At 37.0% G+C, this 21,530-nt stretch overlaps 1 protein-coding gene across 1 annotated transcript in view; it reads right to left on the bottom strand.

Moving 5' to 3' along the window:
* The window catches only part of Unc80 (unc-80 homolog, NALCN channel complex subunit), a 204,267-nt gene extending 183,189 nt beyond the window's left edge, over positions 1–21,078 (bottom strand). The window contains exons 1-8 of the mRNA XM_033763980.1: positions 21,033–21,078; positions 20,727–20,946; positions 20,413–20,461; positions 17,447–17,603; positions 16,156–16,457; positions 8,909–9,032; positions 6,551–6,624; positions 3,327–3,466 (exon numbers count right to left, since the gene is read on the bottom strand). Coding sequence (XP_033619871.1) covers positions 3,327–3,466; positions 6,551–6,624; positions 8,909–9,032; positions 16,156–16,457; positions 17,447–17,603; positions 20,413–20,461; positions 20,727–20,946; positions 21,033–21,078 — 1,112 coding nt within the window. The remainder of the gene's footprint in view (positions 1–3,326; positions 3,467–6,550; positions 6,625–8,908; positions 9,033–16,155; positions 16,458–17,446; positions 17,604–20,412; positions 20,462–20,726; positions 20,947–21,032) is intronic.
* Positions 21,079–21,530: the final 452 nt, after the last annotated feature.

Raw genomic sequence — 21,530 nt, 5'->3', positions numbered from 1 at the left:
ATCATACAGTCAAACTTGGATTGGGAGTAATTTGGTGTTCTAGTGTTCTGCAAGATGAACAAACATTTCTAGGAAATTTTAATTTGATAAACAAGCAATGCAGTACAAGTAGTATGTCACACGAAATGTCACATGATAATAATTGCTCTCCCCCTCCCCCTCTGCTTGATACACAGTGCTTTGGATTACAAGCAGAATTAATTATGCTCACAAACCAGGGTTTGTTTATATATATACATATATATATATATACATATATATGTATATATATATACACACACATATATATATACACACACACACACAAATATACAAATATATATATTTGGAAATACATATATACACATTTGGAAGCCTAAGATGGAGATAAAATGATGAATTTATCTCAAAGACATTTGTGATGTGAATTGAAATGAAGTTATCTCAAAGAGATTTGTGATGTGAATTTTGTCTGTTCTAGTAGACGCAGATAAGATTGTTTTAAAAAAGAATTGTATCAGTAAAAACAATCTCAGAGACAGTATAAAATAAAAAGATATTGTTGGATACCCAAAATTCCACTGGCAAAAAGCAAGTTTAGCCCAGCATGGTAGCACATGCCTGTAATCCTAGCGCTCAGGAGGTTGAGGCAGGAGGATTGCTGAGAGTTTGAGACCAACCTGGGCTACACAGCGAGTTCTGGGTCAGTCTCAACTACATAGCAAGACCCTTCCTCAAAAAAAAACAAAAACAAAACAAACAAAAAAGCAAGTTTAGAAAATTATGTAATATACATATATGCCACCTTTCTTGCAAAAGGAAAATTGACTTAGTGGGTAGAATTAACAGCCCAGAGAGTACAGCCAAGAGCTATGGGACTAAATTCTAGTCGAGGAGCTTCTAAGATTTTTCCAGCTTAATTTCAGAGCTGTGTGGACAAATGCCTCCATTTTCTCCCTTTCAAAAGGCACATTCCCACCAGCAATTATCACGTGAGTCAGATAGCTTCTCTCTTGAGTCTGTGGCATTTTAAATAACTGGTGAACAGTACGTATGCAATGGGCTAGAAGAAGGCAAAATTGAATGTAGATACTAGTTAAAGCACTTTCAGAAAACCAAGTAAGAAATAATAAAGATCTGAACTAATTGACTATGGAATAGGGGAGAAAGTAAAGGTTTTGAGAGATACTAAGAAGATAGAATGTAAAGAATTTATGGTAGAGTGAAAATTTTAAATCAAATGATCTAGTAGAGTTTTGTCTAGGTTGTTTGGGTCAAAAATAGTGTCATCTACTGAAATAGAAATGAATGAATGAACAAATATTTCAATAAATACCATGAATGTAAAGAGCCAGGCACTACTGTGCAAGTATAGATTCCAGTTAGTTCTTACTTATTATTTTAAAGAACATCATATTTTTGTTCAAAGCAATTATATTTATGTAGCATAATGTTATCATAATTCCATGAAATCTTTCAAAAACAGTATATGCATATAACCTGGTTTGGGTGCCAGATGGAAGTAGAAGATTTAAAGATCATCAAACAAAAAGGCAAGTCAAGGGGCCCGGGATTTAAGCTCAGTGGTTCTGCCGCCTACCTTGCAAGCATAAGGACCCAAATTTGATCCCCGGTACCCCAAAAAACCCAAAACAAAACAAAACAAAAAAAGAAGAACAACAACAACAACAAACCCAAAAGGCAAGTCAAGTACTGATCCAGTTTTTGATAAGGAATTTTTATCCAGAGTATCTAGAAACGAAACTCTTAAAAATAAATGGTAAGACAATCTCATTAAAATTTTTGCAAAAATTTGAATAGACACTCATTAAAGAACATCTCAGAACAGCTAATAAGCACATTGAATATATTTAGCGTAATCCATCGTAAAGAAAAAGTAAATAGATCCCATCCCATACTCACTACAATGACTATAATGAAGACAACAACAAAAAATGTTCTGGAGGATACAGAAGCACACACCCTTATAAGTGGCTGGGAGAATATAAAAAAATGGTGTGACTATTTTATAAACAATTTGATAGTTTTTAAAAAATGAAATGTAAATTTTCTATATAAGCCAGCAATTCTATTCCCTAGGTATTCATCCAAAAGAAGCGAAAAATCTATGCTCACACAGTAATGCTAAGTGAACAGCATAGCAGCATTACTAGTAATAGACAAAAAATAGAAACAAGCTATCCAAGAACCAATGAATAGGTAACATGATAGATCCATGCAATGGAATACTATTTAGTCTACTGAGCTCTGCTATAGCGTGGATAAACCTTAAAAATCATTACACTAAGTAAAAGAAGCTAGATGAAAAAGCTACAAACTATGTAGCTCCGTTTATATGAAATGTGCAGAAATAAAACCCAATTCAAACAGAAAGTATATTAGTGGTTATCTGGGGTGAGGTATGGAAACAGGATTGACTATGAATATGTACAGGGGATATTCTGGGCTAACAAATATGTTCTAAAATTGAATTAAGGTGATAGTTGCACAATTTTGTAAATGTACTGACAATCCAGCTGTAAAATTAAAGCAGGTGAATTTCATGGTGTGTAGGGGGAGGGAAGAGGATTAAAAAAAGAAACAAACTGTAGTATGTACACACTCTCCAAAGTAAGTGATATACAGATGATGTCAGGGCCTCTTGCCCCTTCAGCAGAGTGAAATAATAAAGATCTTCAGTAGAGTGACAAGCTTTATGAATCCACGTATCTGTAGTTTTAGCAGGGAGTAGGCAGAGGTAGACTAGCGTTTATTCCTGGAGACGGTGTTTGCAAGGAAATTCATTACATAAATGAAATAATAAGGACAAGACAAAGATGTTTACTAAGAGCATATCTTATAATTCCCAAGTACTTTTTGATAGCACCCATTTCAATACAAGGGTTTCTAGTATAGAGTAACTTTATGCATTAAAGCAGATCTTTTTAACATATCTTCAACATAATCTCTTGGTAGCATCACTAGGGTTTCCATACTTAAATATTTAAAATAGTATCTGACTCAGACAATTCATTAAATTAGACGCATTTCTCCACTTCCATCTCATAAATGAGAGATAGTCATAGCACATTTCTGTAATTAATTATCAGATTACACCCTGACCAAGAATATAGGGCCAGGGATTTAGCTCAGTGTTGCCACCGCCTGACTCACAAATACAAGGTCTCAAATTTGATCCCCAGTACCAAAAAAAAAAAAAAGAATATATACATACTTATAATGCACATACATATTTTAAAGAACAGAGGCTATGAAAGTAGCTAAAATACATATGTAATTTTAGTAACTGGAATACCAGTTAAATCCCTGACAGTGCAATCGTGTACCTGGAATGGGACGGGCCTCTTTCCTGGGAAGTCTGGGAGGACAGGCTTCCATCAAACGAGTTTACTCGGTGACAGCCTGAACTTGAGGCCTTAGGTGAGATGGAATCAGACTGGAATGTTTCACAGACCACCTGAAGTCCCTTTCAGAGGTAGAGATGGAAGATTAGTTTTTCTCCTCTTTCAATATATACTCCAGAATTAGATACTATATTGCATACATAGTTACAGCCATGAAATTTTGCAGTATATTTATAATGCCATAGACCAAGGGATTTTTACTCTGCCTAAAAGGAAATGGAAACAACTGCACAGTGCACCTGCACCGCCCCCAAGCACTAAGCTGAGTACTTTCACAAATCTTATTTCATTTTTGCCTTTAATTCTTCTCTGTTTCACTTCTATAACCAGTATCTCCAGGAAAGCTGAAAGCTCAACAATTCATCAAAGATCTATCAATGGTGAAAACTGAATAGAGATGAGAGGCTAAAGACTAGCAGAACTTAGGTTTGAAAATTGAAGGCAGTATACCACAGCAGAAGGGCCAGGTTTTAGTTTTCTCATCATTCATAGGAGGGGAGACACAATACATTTTTCTAGGTGACATGATGACCTTTAGTCTGATTTATAAATACATACTCAGCAATTCTCTTACAGTGTAGCTTAATTTAATTATATTTAGCTGATAAATAATACCGTCCAGGTAAAGTGAGATACTTTCCCATAGACATCACATATTAAATTCTTCACTAAAGTACAAAGATCCCCCCACATCTCTTGCACAGTTTTAGCCCTTATACTTTCTATTTTCATACAAAAAGTAAGGAATGTCTCAACTGTGATTTATGGAAAACCAATTGCAGCTGGAAATTTCACAAAGTAACTCTTCTGAGAGTGATCCTCAAAGGAATTAAGTTTAGTGTACTATGTTAGATGATTTGGGAGATTTAAAAAAAATAGAAGGCTAGGTGTGTGGCTTAGTGGTAGACCACTTATCTGACACACTTATCTGACATATGTGATATCTGGTCGTGGATTGGACTTCAGCACTGCACCTCCCCTACCAAAAAGATAAACCTCAATTTTGAACTCAAGAATTTACAGTTAAGTTTTACGAACAGCGAGAACAGGCTAGAGTAGCATGTCCTAGGAACTATAATACAAATCACAAACAGCTGCCTATTTGAATTTAATGTTTTAGAGGTGACATGAAAATATTGAAAGGGACATTAAAAAGAAGCACCTGAAATTAATTCTGGTAGTACATTCTGTTTAACTTTACCATTTCAACATCTAATCAATATTAAATGTTTTTAAGAAAACGTTTATATTTTTTGCATACTATGTTTTCAAAAATCTGGCATGCGTTTTAGCCTCTCAGTGGATTCATAGTGGGCATATTTCAAGTGTTCAGTAGATACCTGGGCCTAGAGGCTACTCATACTAGACCATAAAATTTAGTTTAATTAGACAACAGTTCCTGGAGAATTGAGCTCTCCACTGGTTCTTCAAGGATAAAATTCACACAGACAACAAGAGGAAAGAGATTATTCCAGGGAGAGGAAGCAGAGAGAGCAGATTCATGCTAAGATGAGCATGCTCCGCATGCAGGGGGCAACGCTTAACTAACTGAAGCAGTGAACCAGGGAGGGGAGTCTGATCTAAGGTGATGGCCAAGGATGCTCTATTAAGTTCTCCAGGAGGAACAGATACAATAAAATGATGGTAACTTGCATGCAATAGTCTCAGTGGAATAACAAGGTCATTAATTAATGGAGCGTTAAGAAGACTAGTCAGGCATTACTAAGTCGTATTTATGTCTCAAGCCAGAAAGACTACTAGCAGACAATCCAATCATCAGGTGGTTTACACTGTAACCAAATTAAAAGCACATCATAGAACATAACGTAAATTAATATGATTCAGGAAAAAATCAAATTGACAGGACTAAGCAAACAAAATATGAGCTCTACATACATATTTCCTTGTTCTTAAGATGTTATCACTTATGAGACATATCATTAAAATATTCATCATTGAGGAAAAAAAGATTCTGTTCATTAAACTAGGGCACTTGATGTCTTATAAGTGAGGACTTAATTTTACACATATTAAAACAGCTATTTTAGACTTAGGTAGGCATATGTATTCAGGGTTGTTAGTATCTGAGTTTTCCCACATAATAACTTCCTCTGTATCCCAAGTGTTATTTTATTAAAAAAATAAAAAAAAAAGAACTCCCTACTATTCCCTCTGACCTTCTTCTATGGCAATGGCCCTCAGGGAGCAAATTTCAATGCTGGAAATGGCCAAATTCATGCTGCACAAGAGTGAGTCCCACATGAAGACTACGACCAGCAAGGTGACTGTAAGAGGCCAAAGACTGTCAACAAAACTCAACTGAAAGATGTGCAGTGTGAAAAATATGTAAGTCTTAAAGCATATAAATCATAATGTATGCAATTGTTCAGTAAATGCTAGATATAATAGGACTCTAAAATTTCCAGTGTGTGGGGAATGGTATAATAATCCTAACAAAAATACATCAGTTGAAGTGAGGATCCCCTTTTAATGGAAGGCAGCAAGTTTTGCTTTGTACATGTTGGACTGACTGGTGATCTAACAACATAGCTTAATAGCAATATACATTTCTATGTGGATTTCATTTCCTTCTTCCATGAACCAAATGTGACAAATTCACTTTAAACTACATTGTTTTGTCTCACACCTTCTATTTTATGTGGGTTATGTATTGACTCCTCATGAAACTTTAGATTCTTTAAGAGACAGGAATATATATTATGCTATCTTTCTACTCCCTCTTCTTCACTTCCTGAGAAACTATTCAACTTGTAGTAGAGTGGCTTAATAGACATTAAAGTATTTAATAATGACTGAGACAGCGATGATACTCTAATATGAGATGAATAATGATAACTAACAGTTATTGAGTGTCTCATGCTAGCCACTGTCATAAAATACTATACTAGTCACTGAGATAAGACACTAGTTGTGCATTGTCTTGCTCATCACCTCTACACCTTTGGGAAATGTATCACATTAATTTTCATACTTGACTGCTAGAAAACCTGAGGATGTTACAAGCTGCACATTCAGGAAAAAGGAGAGGGCTTTGAGCTCAGTAGTATAATTCTAGATTCGTGTCTTTTTGTCCATACTATATCAAAGAATTCCTTTGTTTTTTCTCCCAATTACAATACACTAACCTCTCCGTGTTCTGTGTCTTGATTTGGTGATTCACAGGTCTGACTTTGACTGTTCATAGGAGAACTTCTCTTGGCTGCAAAGATAAAAGAAATTTCATCATGAATTTTTTAAGATAATGAGTTCATTTTATCTCAGAAATTCACTTCATTTTAAAATAAAACACATTTTAATAGATCATTAACATTTTGTGATACCTGTTGTAAAGAAATAAAATACCCAACCAAAAAAATCTTAATACATCCAGGTTGTCAATGTAGATATTCATCTCTTCAGTTTGACTCAGTAGATTGAAGTGCTAAAAAGTTGTCTATACTAAAAATAAAATTAGGTAATACTTATTTATAAACTACTATACAGAAAGTCCTGTTGTAAGCATTTACATTTATTAAAACAACCCTTTCAATGACCCTATAATAATGATAGATTATTGTACTCATTTTACAGATGAAGAAATTAAGGCACAGGGAGTTTAACTTGCCCAAGCTCATTTAACAGCTCCATGAAATTATAGTCCAGGATGTCTGAGTCGACGGTCTGTGTTTTAACCAACACATTAAGCTGACCCTCAACCGAGTCAAGCTAGTTACATCTCCACCTTGAGATAGGACATGGGGGGAATTAAGATGGCAAAGCTTCATCTGAATGGTGAGTAAATGGGTACTGAGAAGGAAAGGGATCTGCTAAGGTCACCATGTGGCACTGCTCTTTCTAGCCATGCTGTCTCAGCTGAGACTGCACTCCCCTCAGATGCTGAGCATCATTTCAAATTCACAGGGATCACACATAGGGGAAAGAAACCAGCCATGAGTATAATCCAGAAACCAGGAGAGGGTGAGGTGAGTAGTGCAGGTGCTTGCACAGATGGACATGATTTCTTAGTAGTTTATATATCTGCGTTAAATGAGAGTTATGTGTCAGAGAGAGAGAGAGAGAGAGAGAGAGAGAGAGAGAGAGACAGAGGTAGAGCTCAGTGGCAGAGTACCTGCATAGCATGTGTAAGCCCTGTTTTGTCTCCTGCACTGAGGGAGAGAGGGAAAGGGGGAGAAAGGGAGAGAAAGAGAAACCCAAATTTGATGTGACTGCTGCCTGGAAAATATAGGAAGACTAAAAAATTGTTTAAAATTAAATTTCCTTAACGAATATATGGCTTTTTCACCAAAAACATTTATTAAATTTAAGCATAGTTTTCTCCTGTCATATTTCTATTGTTTTTAGTCTTTTAAAAGTCTTACATCTGTCCTATATTCAATTGTTTGAATCCAATTTAATCTATTTTAATTACAACATTTGCCTTTCAAAATGACTGTATTTGTCATTATGAACACCTTATCAAATACATACATAATACAGCACTCCTTGGTTACACAATTCCTTTACATAATATGTATTTTGCATGGTTGTGTTAGGTTTGGTGGGGAGTATGTAAGAACTTGCTATAGTTTCCTTCCACTTATGGAGCCCTTTTTATATGCATAATTGTCTATTGCCTATGCAAAAACCTTACAAAGTTAAGCAATCTGTATACATATATATATATATATATGTATATTTCAATTTTAAGACATTACTCAAGTATATGCTTCTGTAGATCTTCCACATAATGTCCTTTTAAAATTGTATTGTTGTGATGAAAAGAGAACTTGCTAACACTTACTGTCCTATAAAACAGGCACTAGAGGTGCAATGTCATTTACTGCTTACTAAGACACCCTGCGAGATGGCACTGTTACCTCCTGCGTATTTATGGAAATGCTAAGGAAAGTTAGGGTTACATATCCATGGCAAGAGATAGATATCCATGTAGTATATGTGCAGTATGAGCCTCCTGTGAATTCTGTCATCATGTTACGTTTGCTCTACAATTAGACAGCAAGACTTTCTCACTGGACAATTACTGAAGTGAAATACTTTGATGCAATAAAACACTAAGATGAGACTGTCTACTCCATCTACAATGATAACGATGATGATGATACTACTTATAATAGTGGCTCCTGCTTTCTCACTATGTACCAGACATTCTTCTAAACTTTTACATACATTAGTTCATTTAATACTCATGCTAGTCCTGTAAGTACTATTCATACAATACGGTGAATCACATCCTTACAGGTGAGGAAACCTAGGCATGAGACATTTAAATGGCTTACTCAAAGTCACATAACAGAGAAGTGTGCGTCCTAGGTTTAGTGTTTCTCCTCTGTGAATAATCCCTGTACCTAGGACACCTAGATAACTTGCCAGAGAGATCCTTTTCTTCTTAGCTTCTTAAGGGCAAATCATCCCGTCACCATTATTCCCACATGTGAGGGAATCCACTCGTACTATCTCACTAGGTAGATGTCTGAGTCACAAACCTGTAATGATGTTCCTGATGGGCTTTACAAGAGCTGTGAAGCCAGAGACCTCAGGCTGTCTGTGCTCCCACATCGGCTGCCATATAACAAGACCACTGGCCAGTCGGAAGGTGAGGTCAGACTCCTGGGGACAGAGAAAAATCTATGTGCAGTAAGTGGCTTGTAGGATGGTTGGAGGGACCACTAGGTGCATCATTCACAAGAGTTTCTATTTATTGAGCAGTTGATCTACCAAACCATTCACGCTCAGATGAGTGTTTCTAAGGTAAACCAATGACCCTGAGTTATCACTATATTTACTACACAAATTATAGTGGTCTGCTTTATGTAAAATTTTTAAAAATCAATCAATAGGCAAAGCATGGGAACACACAAATTATTGTTTTGTACTCGCAGTAACTGAGACCTGTTTATTTCAAGAGTCTTGGCAGATCACTCCACTTGTGGTTATCACTATAATTCCTCTTAATTATTTAATTGTCCTCATTTCTCCCTCCTAGGCAATATCCCCAGATGCCCTTTATTTGGACTTCGTACGTATTTTCCAGCCCATCTCTCCTACATTTTACAGAATAAGGTAAATATATTTTGACCATTCATAGTATGTTATTTTGCAATGTGGTTCTCCTAATAATCTTTAACTCCTTGCGGGCAGGAAAACTGGCTATATTGGGCTGACTTTACAACCCACCCTCATACATTTCATGTATAATTGAAGATCTATTGCAGAAACATATTCTCTGCTCCATTACTTCATTATTTTGAGATGCTGAGGTATTTAAAATTCAATTTCACCCTTGCATAAAATCAAAATATACAGCATTGTGAGATTACACTTAAAACACTCTTGTTCATAAAGATGGAAGCACAGAATGTGACCACAGATTAATCAACACATCTGAGACCCAAGAATCCTCTTAGGACTGTGATTTGCAACCTTTACTTGCATATTATAATCTCTTAGGGAGCTTTTAAAACATGAGGCCTAAGTATCACTTCCCTCCTCTACCCAGACAAGTTAAATTAGAATGTGAGGTTTTCTTAAATTCCCCCTGGTGATTCTTAAAGCAGCCATCACTGAAACTCAATGAACTAAAAGGGTAAGAGCTGGGAGGAAACTGGAAAAAGAAAAAAACCAAAGTGACTGAAAATGGTGAATCAACATAGCTGAATATCAAGCAATCTTCAGCTGAAAAGCCTGATCCAATCTCTGAGTAAGTTCATGTATTAGTATGGCAATAGTTTTTTCCACAAGCTAAAAACTAGGCTGGGTCCTGGCCCCATTTGCAGCCAAGCCACAGCAATGCCCACAATAGAAAAGCCTCTAGGGGCGCCTGTGTAAGTATTAGGGCAATTCACAAGGCATTTAGTCAAATTCATTCCACATTTATCCCACAAATATTTATAGAACACATACTATGCACCTGGTACTATTCTAGATTCTAGAATACAACAGAGAACAAAGCTTTCAGAAATCCCTGCTCACAGTACAAAGGAAGAAGAAAGCATTTAAAGGGATGTGTCAGACAAGGTGGTGACATCTTGAACAGGAAGGTCAGTGGAAGCACAAAAAGATGTCTTTTGACTGAAGATCTAAATTAAATGAAAAAGCTTCTATGTAGGTATCTCCAAGAAAAATATACCATGAAAGAGAGTCAACAGTGCAAAGGCTCTAAGTTTGCCTCATGTGTCAAGAAACATGCAGTAAATAGTGATCCTGGTATCAAGAGAATATGAGTAGAGAAAAATAAGATCAGAGAAGGGCTAATTTATTGTCTGACAGGACATAAGAAGGACTTTAGTAAATACTAAGTAAGAAGGGAAGACATTGGAGAATTTTGGGTAGTGGTGGCATGACTGGACTTATTGGGAATGGTTTGAGAAATGGCAAAGGTGGATGGACAGATGAGTTAGGAAGTAGTTTTCATTACCTAAGTTAGAGATGGTTAGGTGAGAGTGCGAATAGAAAAATTAAAAGTGGTAGATTCTGAATATATTTTAAAGATAGAGAATTTGCTAATTAGTAGGAAGTAAAATGTGAGCAATAAAAGACTGTGAAGAATTTTTGGCTTTGCCATTGATAAAAATGGCCACAATGAGGAGAAGCAGACTTAGGAATTTCAGAAGTATAACATACTAAGTTTGAGATACCTATCAGACATTCACCTAAAGACGTCAAGAAAGAAGCTAAACAGGAAAGTCTGGGGGTCAGAGGAAAGTAACCCAAATTTCCTTAAAATGGACGTGAGACAGTCTGCATGGCATTATCCAGCAAGCAGAAAATTAACATTAAGTAAAGCACACCAGATATGCCTATAGAAATTCAAATATCCACTGACCTGGTTTTATTAATCTCTTAGTTTTTCTGAGCACAATGCTTTTCCATAATCCTTTTTCATAAGTAATCTTCACATAAATAAAACTTCCACGGAAATGACCATAGGAAATGCTAAGATCTCTTGTACAAAAATCCTGGCCTTCAACATCGTGTTCTATCAGTGTGACACATAGCACTCCCGGACAGCTACCGTTAGTATTTTTTTGATATATCACCAGATAAATGTATATTTTTGAGGACAAGTTGAATTCTGAGCATTCCCTCATGAGCATAAATGCACAATTGTTGATTAAATGAGCATATTTACATTTTCTTCAAATAACATCTACTAAATTCAATCACTCTTCAGACTTGAATACTTATAGGCTCCTCCCTGTCATGTTGCTATGTTCCTTTGTAAAAATCTTTTTTTAGTTGGTGAAATTCATAAACTCTGGGGCCTTAACTTCTCTTCTAGAGTCTCCTTTGATGCAACACCCAATGTTATATGACACATACAACCAGCAACTTGACAGCTGGAGAAGACACTATTTTATCCTCCAGACACTTGTGGAACAGATGGTCTAAAAATGTCCTGAGAAAAACCAGAAGTTGTAAATACTGGTGGAATCTATGTTTCTATATTTTAGATGTTTTTCTTGCTTTCACTGCAGGTCTGTTCCCATGATATCTCAAAGCAATTCTAAACATATTGACTGCTCTAAGAGAGATTTAATCAAACAACTATTATTTAAATTCTATTTTAAAGTTGTTTACTTTGCATATATGGATTTTGCAAAGATCCTCTTGGCGTCTTTCATGTTGTTTTGTTTCCTGTAGTTTCTCTAGTACTTTATGTAATGTTTAGCACACAGTAAGCACTCCAGAATATTTCAAGGAATAAATGAATATTATAAAATTATAACATTATGCCACCATGCAAATTTGTTTAACAAATATTTATGACTTTTAAGGATAAGATTAAGTTTAGCCTAAAATGATTATATCTGATAGAATTTTCATACTACTGACTTCATATGAAATATTTCAGCTGATTATATATTAAAATGGAAAAATGTACATTAAATAATAGTCTTACAAATTAATTAGTCATTTACATTAGTTATTTGCTAATTAGTGAACTGAATCATTCACCAAATATTAAGAACCTCCTAAGCACAGAAACTATGTTAGCTCCAATGATAATTATACAATGATAATTATTATCTTCAAACCATTCAGAATCTTGTTGGACACAAGGAGATGACAATGGCAATAATCTATGTATAACAATAAAGATGTCCTTAGAATATTATGGAAATAGAAAAGGAACAAGGAGGCATTTCAAATAAAGTCTGAAGAATGGATAGGAGTTTTCTAGGTAGTCAACTATGAGAACATTTCAGGCAGCAGGACCTGTTTGCAAAATGGCTTGAAAAAAAAATTTAAAACAAATATTCTTGAGGCTCCAAACATCTGGATTGCACACACAGAAGTAGTCAAATATGTTGTACAGAGCGCAAGGAACAGACTTAGGAGCTGAGTTTTACCTTCTGTATGCTGAGAAACCAACAAATTATCTTAAGCATGTAGATCTATGCTTTAGATAGTTTTGGTATTGATGATGGATTATATGGGAGAAACCAGGAAATTCTGTATCCAGGTAGAAAGTAGGAAGTCTAAGTAAGAGATGGCGAGAGCTTAAATTAAAGCAGTAAATAGAGATGAAAAGATGTGATAATTTTAGAAGTATTCAGGAATCAAAATGGTTAGGATTCTGTGATTCGCTGCTTGTGCAACTACGGATGAGAGAGTAGTGAGGGTCGTTTGAGTTTGTGTAAGTGATCTGAAACATACAGTACAGTGACAAGGGCTCACTCCAGGGAACCCTGAAATGCCATGGATCAGCCATTTGGAGAAGTCAGTTGAAAATGTGGTCTAGAAACAAAGAAGCCCGCGTTAGAGATGCAGAATGAGGTGATCTTAGCCTAAAGAACAGAAACAGTAAATGAAACTGGGGTGGGGAAGTGGTTCTTCTGAGGAAAAGATATTGTAAAAAGAGGAAGTGGCCAGGATGAATTTCTGGAGAACCTCCAGTGTCAATTGGGCAAAAAAGTCAAGCTCACAAAAGAGATGTAGTGGAAATAATTAAGGATGCAAGAACAACTGACAGACTGTGGTGTCATGGAGAGAACAGAAAGTTTTAAGAGAAAGGCCTGATGCTATTTCAAAGACCACTGAAATGAGTACTACAAAACAGAGATCAGGCTCAACAGCTCAGGGTTTACTCTACATAGTCAAAATAGCTCCAACGCAGAAACTTGAAAAAATGTTGCACAAAGTCAGATGGAATTGGATTTGGATCTAACTTCTGCTATTAACCAGTGTAACTATTATATCTCCAAACCTCAGCTTCTTTTTTTGGCTAAACAGAAGCAGAGATACTCATATCCATGTGGGTGGTTGTAAAAATTAGAAACAATGTGTGAAAATATCTGCCATGCAATAGCAGAAAGCAAAAGCAAGAGCAAGAGATTGAAGAGTCAATGGAAAGTGAGGTTGTGGAGCTGTGGCCTCACACCTTGACTGAATTTTGGCCTCTCGGTTCTCATACACAAGACTCAGCCTGCAATACTGTCTGTGCAATGCTGAGTGAGGACCTCAGGGAGTAACACCAAGGAAAAGATCAACAAGCCAGCAGCACACTTGGACTATCACAACTTTGTACAAACACCAGTCTGGTTGTGTGGTTCCCCAGCAGCATGAAGATCTCTGGGGTAGGAACAGAAAAGGTGGAATCTGGTTCTGACCTAGGGTTGGAAGGCTGAAAGGGAAAGTAAGTTAGCTGTGCTAATGAAGGGCAGTGCACATGGGTGTAAGATGGACAGGAAAAGACAGGTCCAGATGCAGCCTGATACCCTGCAAGCTAATGAAGATCTAGGGCATCAGTTCTCCATCAGGGATGATTCATTTCCACCCAACTACCTGGGGACACATGGTGCCCTCTAAAGTCATTTGTGTGTGTCACAGCTCAGAAGAGAGATCATGCTACCAGCGTTCTATGGATAGAAGATGGGGTGATGCTAACTAGCCTACAATACACAGGAAAGCATCCTACCACACATAAATATCTGGCCCCAATTGCCAGCAGTGCCAAGCCTAAAAAAATACTGATGTGAAGATTTTACATTCTCACTGAAAAAGGAAATTATCTCTCTCAGATGGAAAAGACCTTCTGGGAAATGTACTGACTCCATACTATTTATTCTTGGTAGCTTCCAGAACATTTCCCTTGTAGCAAGGACAAAAATGACAAAACAATAGGCATGATATAAATGTAGCTAATAATAATGATTTACTATTTATCAATCACTGTGTAGTGCTGTATGCATTTTCTTACTCCTCATAAGTGTGCCATTTCCAGGCCACAGGTAAAACTTGAGAATGCCGGGTAAGCTTTTGCAGCTATCTATATTTTCTCCTGAAAGACTACTTCTCTACCAACATTATGCAATACCAACAATAAGAAAATATCAACCTCAAAACCAGCTAATCTTTTTCATGCTTTTCTGCGTGTCAGGCTGAGTACTATACCCTATTCAATCCTCACAATGCCCTAAACCTTTATTCTAAGTCCAATTTACACTTGAGGAAACTGAGGTTTACATTAATTGTTCCATGTCATACAGCAGGAAGCAGGGGGTACTGAATTTAACTCAGTTCTGTTTCCATATCTTGAATTCCCATATCTTGAATATCATTTCTTCCAAATAAAAAGACAGCCAGCCTAAGTATTCCTATTTTTCCATATTTTTTCCAATGCAGACATCTGTTGACACACCGACAACTTTCAGAGCTATATCTAAGAAGAATTTTTTTCATGTCCTCTCCATTTAAGGACTATGTATCCATACTCAATTGCTGTTTTTGGCAGTTGGATCAGCTTCTCATAATAACCTGGTTTTTCTCAACAAGTGAGTCATTAAACACTTTTTAGTACATGTGCTGCTGAAGCGAGCACATTAAACATTTTTTGAGTGCATCATATATGCGACACACTAGTCTATGCACTAAAGATATAACTGTGACTTTCACACAAAGTATCCCTTTACTCAAGGACCTCTGTTCAGGTGGGAGCAATGGGCCATGAGCAAGTACGTAACCTTGTGATAAGTGCTAAGCAAAATAAAAAAGAAGTAGGATAATATACTAGTGGCATAAAAACAGTCAAGGAAGAACTTTCAAAGGTGCTGACACTTGAGTTGGGAGTGAACTGAGAAAGATGTGGTAATGAGAAAATATGGGATAGAAATGCTACAGAATATGGAAAAGATAGCGACTAAGGCTATGCAGGGAAAGTCAGAGTAAAACCTTCATGAAAACAATGTTACTCAAGTTGGAATCTGAAGGAACATGAGAGGAAGAGGGAAGAGAAAGGAGGGCACAGCAGACAGCAAGAGTGTACTCACGGAATGGCTCCAAACTGGATCAACCTACAAGTCCAATTTTTCTCTGTATTTCAGCACGTGGTATTGACAAAAATGAGGGAAAGAACAAGTGCTCAACTGATAGCAGAATATTAAATGGCCTCTAAAGCTGGTTCATGAGGCAGTCGGTAGACAGTCACAGTTGACATAACAAGAAAAGAATGTAGATCTTCTGGCCTAGATCATGCTTGACCTTATGTACAATGTTTCATATGTTGGGCATTATTTTGAGGCAGGTGAAGAACCACTGACTTTGAAGTGAGTAAAGGATATAGGAAGTTTTGTGTCTTTGAAGTAATGTTTATCTGTTTAGTAAAAAATACAGCTTTCTATACGTCGGCTTGTTATAAGATTATACAAAGTCAAGAACAACAGAAAATGGAAATATCATTGGAACCTTCAATTCTATCCCACTCCAGGCCTAGCACTAGCTTCCTGCTTACCTTTATCCTGTGTACCAGAGGAGCAAACAGAAACACAAAGAGCTCCACAGTGGCCATGGAGTTCTGGAAGATCTTCCTTCTGCTGTTTTCTTCTTCGTCATTAGAGCTGCTTTGGCAAGGCTGCCCTGGAGAACCCTGGTTTTCAACCTGGTGGATGAAAGCACTGCTACTGCCACCCCAGCTGGAGCCTGGGTCTGTGCCCCCAAACCGCTCGCTGTTGCAGTCCTGGGGGGCCTCTAGGAGCATCCAGTGCAAGGTGTGAAGGAGTTTTGTCTCAGCAACGCCCAGTTTATCCTGGTGACCTGCACAGAACAACCACATAGCCAGGGAAAGGTAACCTCTGTTACCTGAATAATGGATTTCAATTTTTGATCTGAGAGAAAACTTTTCTCTGTGCCCGCTTCCTAGAAGACACTAACATTTCTCCTTAATACTAGCAATGACTGCTGGCAGGGCTCATTCTTGTTTTGGAGCTTTTTCTTTCTTTTTTTTTTGTTTTGCTTTGTTTTTTTGAGACAGGGTCTCACTATGTAGTTGAGACTGACCTGGAACTCACTATGTAGCTCAGGCTGGTCTTGAACTCACAGCGATCCTCCTGCCTCAGCCTCCCGAGTGCTGGGATTACAGGCATGTGCCACCACGTGGGAGCTTTCTTATTGGCTACAATCCCTGCAGTATAGCCTGCAAGAATCAGAAACCTAACTATGTCACCATGGTGCATGGTCCACAAGTACAGGCTCTGAAAACGACTATCTATTTTGGACAGCTCAGTCTGGAAAGGTCCCTTTATAAAAGTAATATTTGAGCAGAGACCTTAATGAAAGGCACAAAAGACATGGAGAAGGGTGTGTCTTCTAACATGAGATAGATGGCCAGGATGCATTGCCAGATGAGAAAAACAATTTGCAAAATAATTTTTATTTGTACACACACACACACACACACACACACACACACACACTCATTCACATACAGCAGTACACAAGTGGGGAAATGTCTGAAGAGAATATGCCAAAGAAACAAATCCCTAGCTTTTCTTTACCTATACTATCTTAACCTTTAAGAAAATGATATATTCAAACATTTCTTTTCAAGAAATAAAAACAAGATAACCAGTTCTCTCATTGGTAAAATGGAAATTATAATGGTACCAAGGCAAGGGAAATTTTGTGAGAACTGAATGAGATAATCCATGTACACTGCCTGGGACAACAGTGCTCATTTGATACACACTGCTTTATTAGTGCTTGACATCAAGGAGAACAGAATAAACAGGCCGTGCAGGACCCACCTAGCTTGTTCCTGTTTGAAAGGAGGGTTGCTGTGCAGTGGAGAACATGTGGCAGCGCGGCTTGCACGAGTTCCCATCTGGAAATGCTCTGGATGGCTTCAGAGAGGGCAGGAGAGAGGCCGTGCAACTTGTTTTCTACCAACACTCGTTCAAAAGACTGTAGGTTAAAAAAAAAAGACGAAAAATAAGGAACTGCAGGTTCTAATTGGTAAAAATTGTATATCAAGGTCCCATCAACACTAAATGATACAATCACTGGATCAAATTCTTTAAGATGCACTCACATTGTATATCATGTATGTGTTGACCTTCAATGGTTATAATTTCCTATCTTTTTTCTCATTTGCAGGCCTCCGATCCAAAGAATATGGCTTGAATTATTTATTTTTTATTTTTGTTGGTACCGGGAATAAAGCTCGGGTCCTTGCGCTTGCAAGGAAGGCAGCGGAACCACTGAGCTAAATCCCCGGCCCTTGGCTTGAATTATTAATCAATCCTTATTTCTGTCAAAATCAGCTTCCTCTAGTAAGGACTATAACCCCATGAGATTCTTTTGAATATAATATCTTGTAGAATGTTATTGAGTCATCCAAAGGGGCTGTCACAACTGCAGACCAAAATGAAATGTGATCCACAAAATTGTCTTCCAAGATGGAATGTATGTCAGTTTGCTCGAAATATCAACTAAGACAAAGCTCTTTCAATAAATATGATTTTGAGGTTCCTGATTTACTCCATGTCCCAAGCAATGATCTGACATAGAAAACTACTTAATCTAATGACTGGAAAATCAAAGAACACGTAGTGTCCCTTGAATACAAAAAGAGGAAGGAAGAGAAAGATGGAAAGAGCCATCTTTGTTTTGCTGTTTGCTAAATCTCCTTTCTTCGACAGGGATGCTTTTCAGAGAGTAAAGCACCCTACAACAAAAATAAGTCCATCCTACTCAGTTTTTTTAAAGGCTAGAACTGTCATTATGAAGTATTGGGGAAATTGAAGCTATCAAATATTACAATAGAAGGAACATGATTGGTGATGGATGTCCCAAATCATCAAAGCGTTTGCAAACTTATCTTGTAGAAAGATCAAAATACAAGTCTCAATTGTTTTAATGGTATTACTGGATATTTATCCTGTAGTACTAGGATATTTATGAAACAGACATGACTTATTAAGAGATTATCCAATGAAAATTATCTACTTTTTGACTAAAAAATTCACCTTTAGAAATGAGAGGGACACTGAGTTTTGATAAGAAGTACATTCAGATGGAATCTTTTTTTAATTTAAGAAACTAAATAAATCTTCAGATATGCTGGTAAAATCCAAATGCATTTAAATTCCTCAATCCTCATATATCTAAGTGTTATTAAGTAAAGAGTGACTAAAAGATTATAAAGAATTTATATAAACTAATGGATGAAGTGAAGAGGCTCAGTTCTGTATTTCATACTCTTCAGGGAGTTATGGGAAGTTGATATAATTTTCTTCATAAGTATTACCAATGTTTCTTTTTTAATGATTTTTTTAAAATCCTGGAAAGTGTTTTCTATATTGGTATCTGCATTCATTTATCCCTATATATCCATCTATCATAAATGTAACTTAACAGTTTGATATTTTGTGACTATATTAAAAATATCAGACATATAATAAAGTCATGATTACTTTTAAGCTAGTGTGCTTGTCAGCATAATTTAAGGAAGAGATTAGAAGGAAAAGATTTAGAGATTTCAGGTACCAAATTATTCTAACAAATTAGGTACAACAAGAAATTCCATTAACAGGTCCTTACAAGCAATTTATATTTTAAAAATATCTCAGTGACAACTTTGAAAGACAGGAGACTCAAAACAAATTCCTTCTTGAGTGAGTGTGTGTTTAACTCTCCAGGTGGCTTCCATCATAACTTGTGACTCTAACCAGAAAAACCAAAATAGGTAGGTTTCTCCTTTTAAATTATAATACAGGCAATGAGAAGACATTTGTGAGAAGTTCAAATTTTAGTGAAGTCTGCTAAAGTTTATTTCAATTTTGCTTCATGATTTAGATTTTATTGTCTCAATTAGTAGAAAAGAAATTTGTAAGGATATAGGATTTGCTTAGAACCTCAGGACAAATGTACTTTATTTTATACACATTTTAATAACATTGTTCTGGGCCAGGGATTTAGATCAGTAGTTTTGCTGCCTGTCTCACAAATACATGGAGTTCAATCCCCAGTCCCCCCGCAAAAAAGAAAATGTTCCCTCAGTTATTTTATATCATTTACTTTCTGACCTGAAAAACATATGCAAATCATAAAAGCACAGAATTGTATATTATTTGTTAAAGTAGTCTGTAAGCACTGATCATATGAATGACCACTGCATAATGGTTTTGGTTTTGACTAATGGTTTGACTTTCTGCCTTTGCCCTGAAAGGTCCCCTACCACCTGATTCAGTTATCACTCTGCCCTCTTTTCTATAAGTCCCTTCCCACCTTCCACTCACTTCCCAGTGGGAACAAAGGTCCTTTAACTCGCAGTTCTCTCTGCAGTTCCCATGCTAAGCTATTCCCAGTGCTCTTTCTTTCATGTTTGTCCAAGGAAGACATCAGCAACTAAACCTTGCCCACTACTGGCTTATAAATTAAAACCTCCATCTTAATGAGTCCTAATATTTGTTGCTTAATATTTTTTACATACTGTTTATCGCCATCTGGCTCATTATGTGTTTTGTTTACCTATTTGCTGGTGGCCTATGTGTCTCTTACTAGAATGTAAACACTACAATTCTTCTTGGCTCTATTCCAGGAGTACAACTGTGTATTGCGCATGGTGGGTGCTCGATAATATTGGCCAAATGAATTAATATGTATATATAATACATGTAATATGTATAGTCAGTATGACAGTCTTTCTCTGGATTCAAGTTACGACAGAGAGAATGTGGAAATGATCATTAAATGGTAAAAAATCACATACCACACAAGAAGCTTCATATTGCTTCCCCAGTTTAGGCCTCAAAAAAGCACTGAAAAATTAATAAGAAATATTTGTTATAAACATGAGAGAAATTACTTTTAATGCAACCTTATGACATATTTTTCAATGAAAAAGCCATGGCACTATTCAACTCAAATTTTAAGCTTCTTTACAGCTTGTTAATAAGCAGTTGTTGAACAGCCGACGACATTTGCTTGTAATGTGTAATTACATATATGAAAGAGATGTGACTCTATAATTTTCCATATCCACTCTTATTCTGAAGACTTTTATCTAATCTGATTTTAAATCACCAACGGTTTGAAATGATGCATCCATCACTCACGTGTACCGTCATAAGAAAAACTGAAAAGAAACAAGGCTGGGGATCATGATTTCCAAAATCTAATTTCCTGTCTGATATCTCTGAAATAATAACAGTAATAATACCAATAATGAAATCTTCTTCACTGTTTATTGCAATAGGTTTCAGTCCTCTCCGGGAGAATAAATCTCTTATTTCGCTGGTAGAATCTGAGCAAAAATGGTTAACAAGTGGGCACAACAGATATTCGACAAATAGGAGCTGGAAAAACAACAGGTCACCGGGCTGGATTTACAGCAGGAGAAGGAGAGGGAATTGGACGCAGGAGCCCAACCAGTCATAATTGTCTTCCCTGGCTCCCTGCCCCCGCTTTCCAGGCTTTCTGCCCTCCCACCCCCTAAATAATGTATATATTCATCCCAAAACTGCCAATCTGCTTGTCGTCAAACTTCACTGAAATATTTTTTTTAATGCGTGTTTTTAAACGGATGCAGAGGGCTTGTTTGCCAACCCCAGACAGGGAGCTCCAGGCTTCAGCGCGGCCTCTCGGCGACTGTGGCTGTGGCGGCGACGACCCGGCGACTCCGAGCCCACCCCCTAAATAATGTATATATTCATCCCAAAACTGCCAATCTGCTTGTCGTCAAACTTCACTGAAATATTTTTTTTAATGCGTGTTTTTAAACGGATGCAGAGGGCTTGTTTGCCAACCCCAGACAGGGAGCTCCAGGCTTCAGCGCGGCCTCTCGGCGACTGTGGCTGTGGCGGCGACGACCCGGCGACTCCGAGCGCG

This window comes from Fukomys damarensis, unplaced genomic scaffold (assembly GCF_012274545.1).
Source record: "Fukomys damarensis isolate Sample0158 unplaced genomic scaffold, DMR_v1.0_HiC HiC_scaffold_16, whole genome shotgun sequence".
In the NCBI taxonomy this organism is placed as follows: Eukaryota; Metazoa; Chordata; class Mammalia; order Rodentia; family Bathyergidae; genus Fukomys; species Fukomys damarensis.
This window is presented reverse-complemented; position numbering and strand designations above follow the sequence as displayed.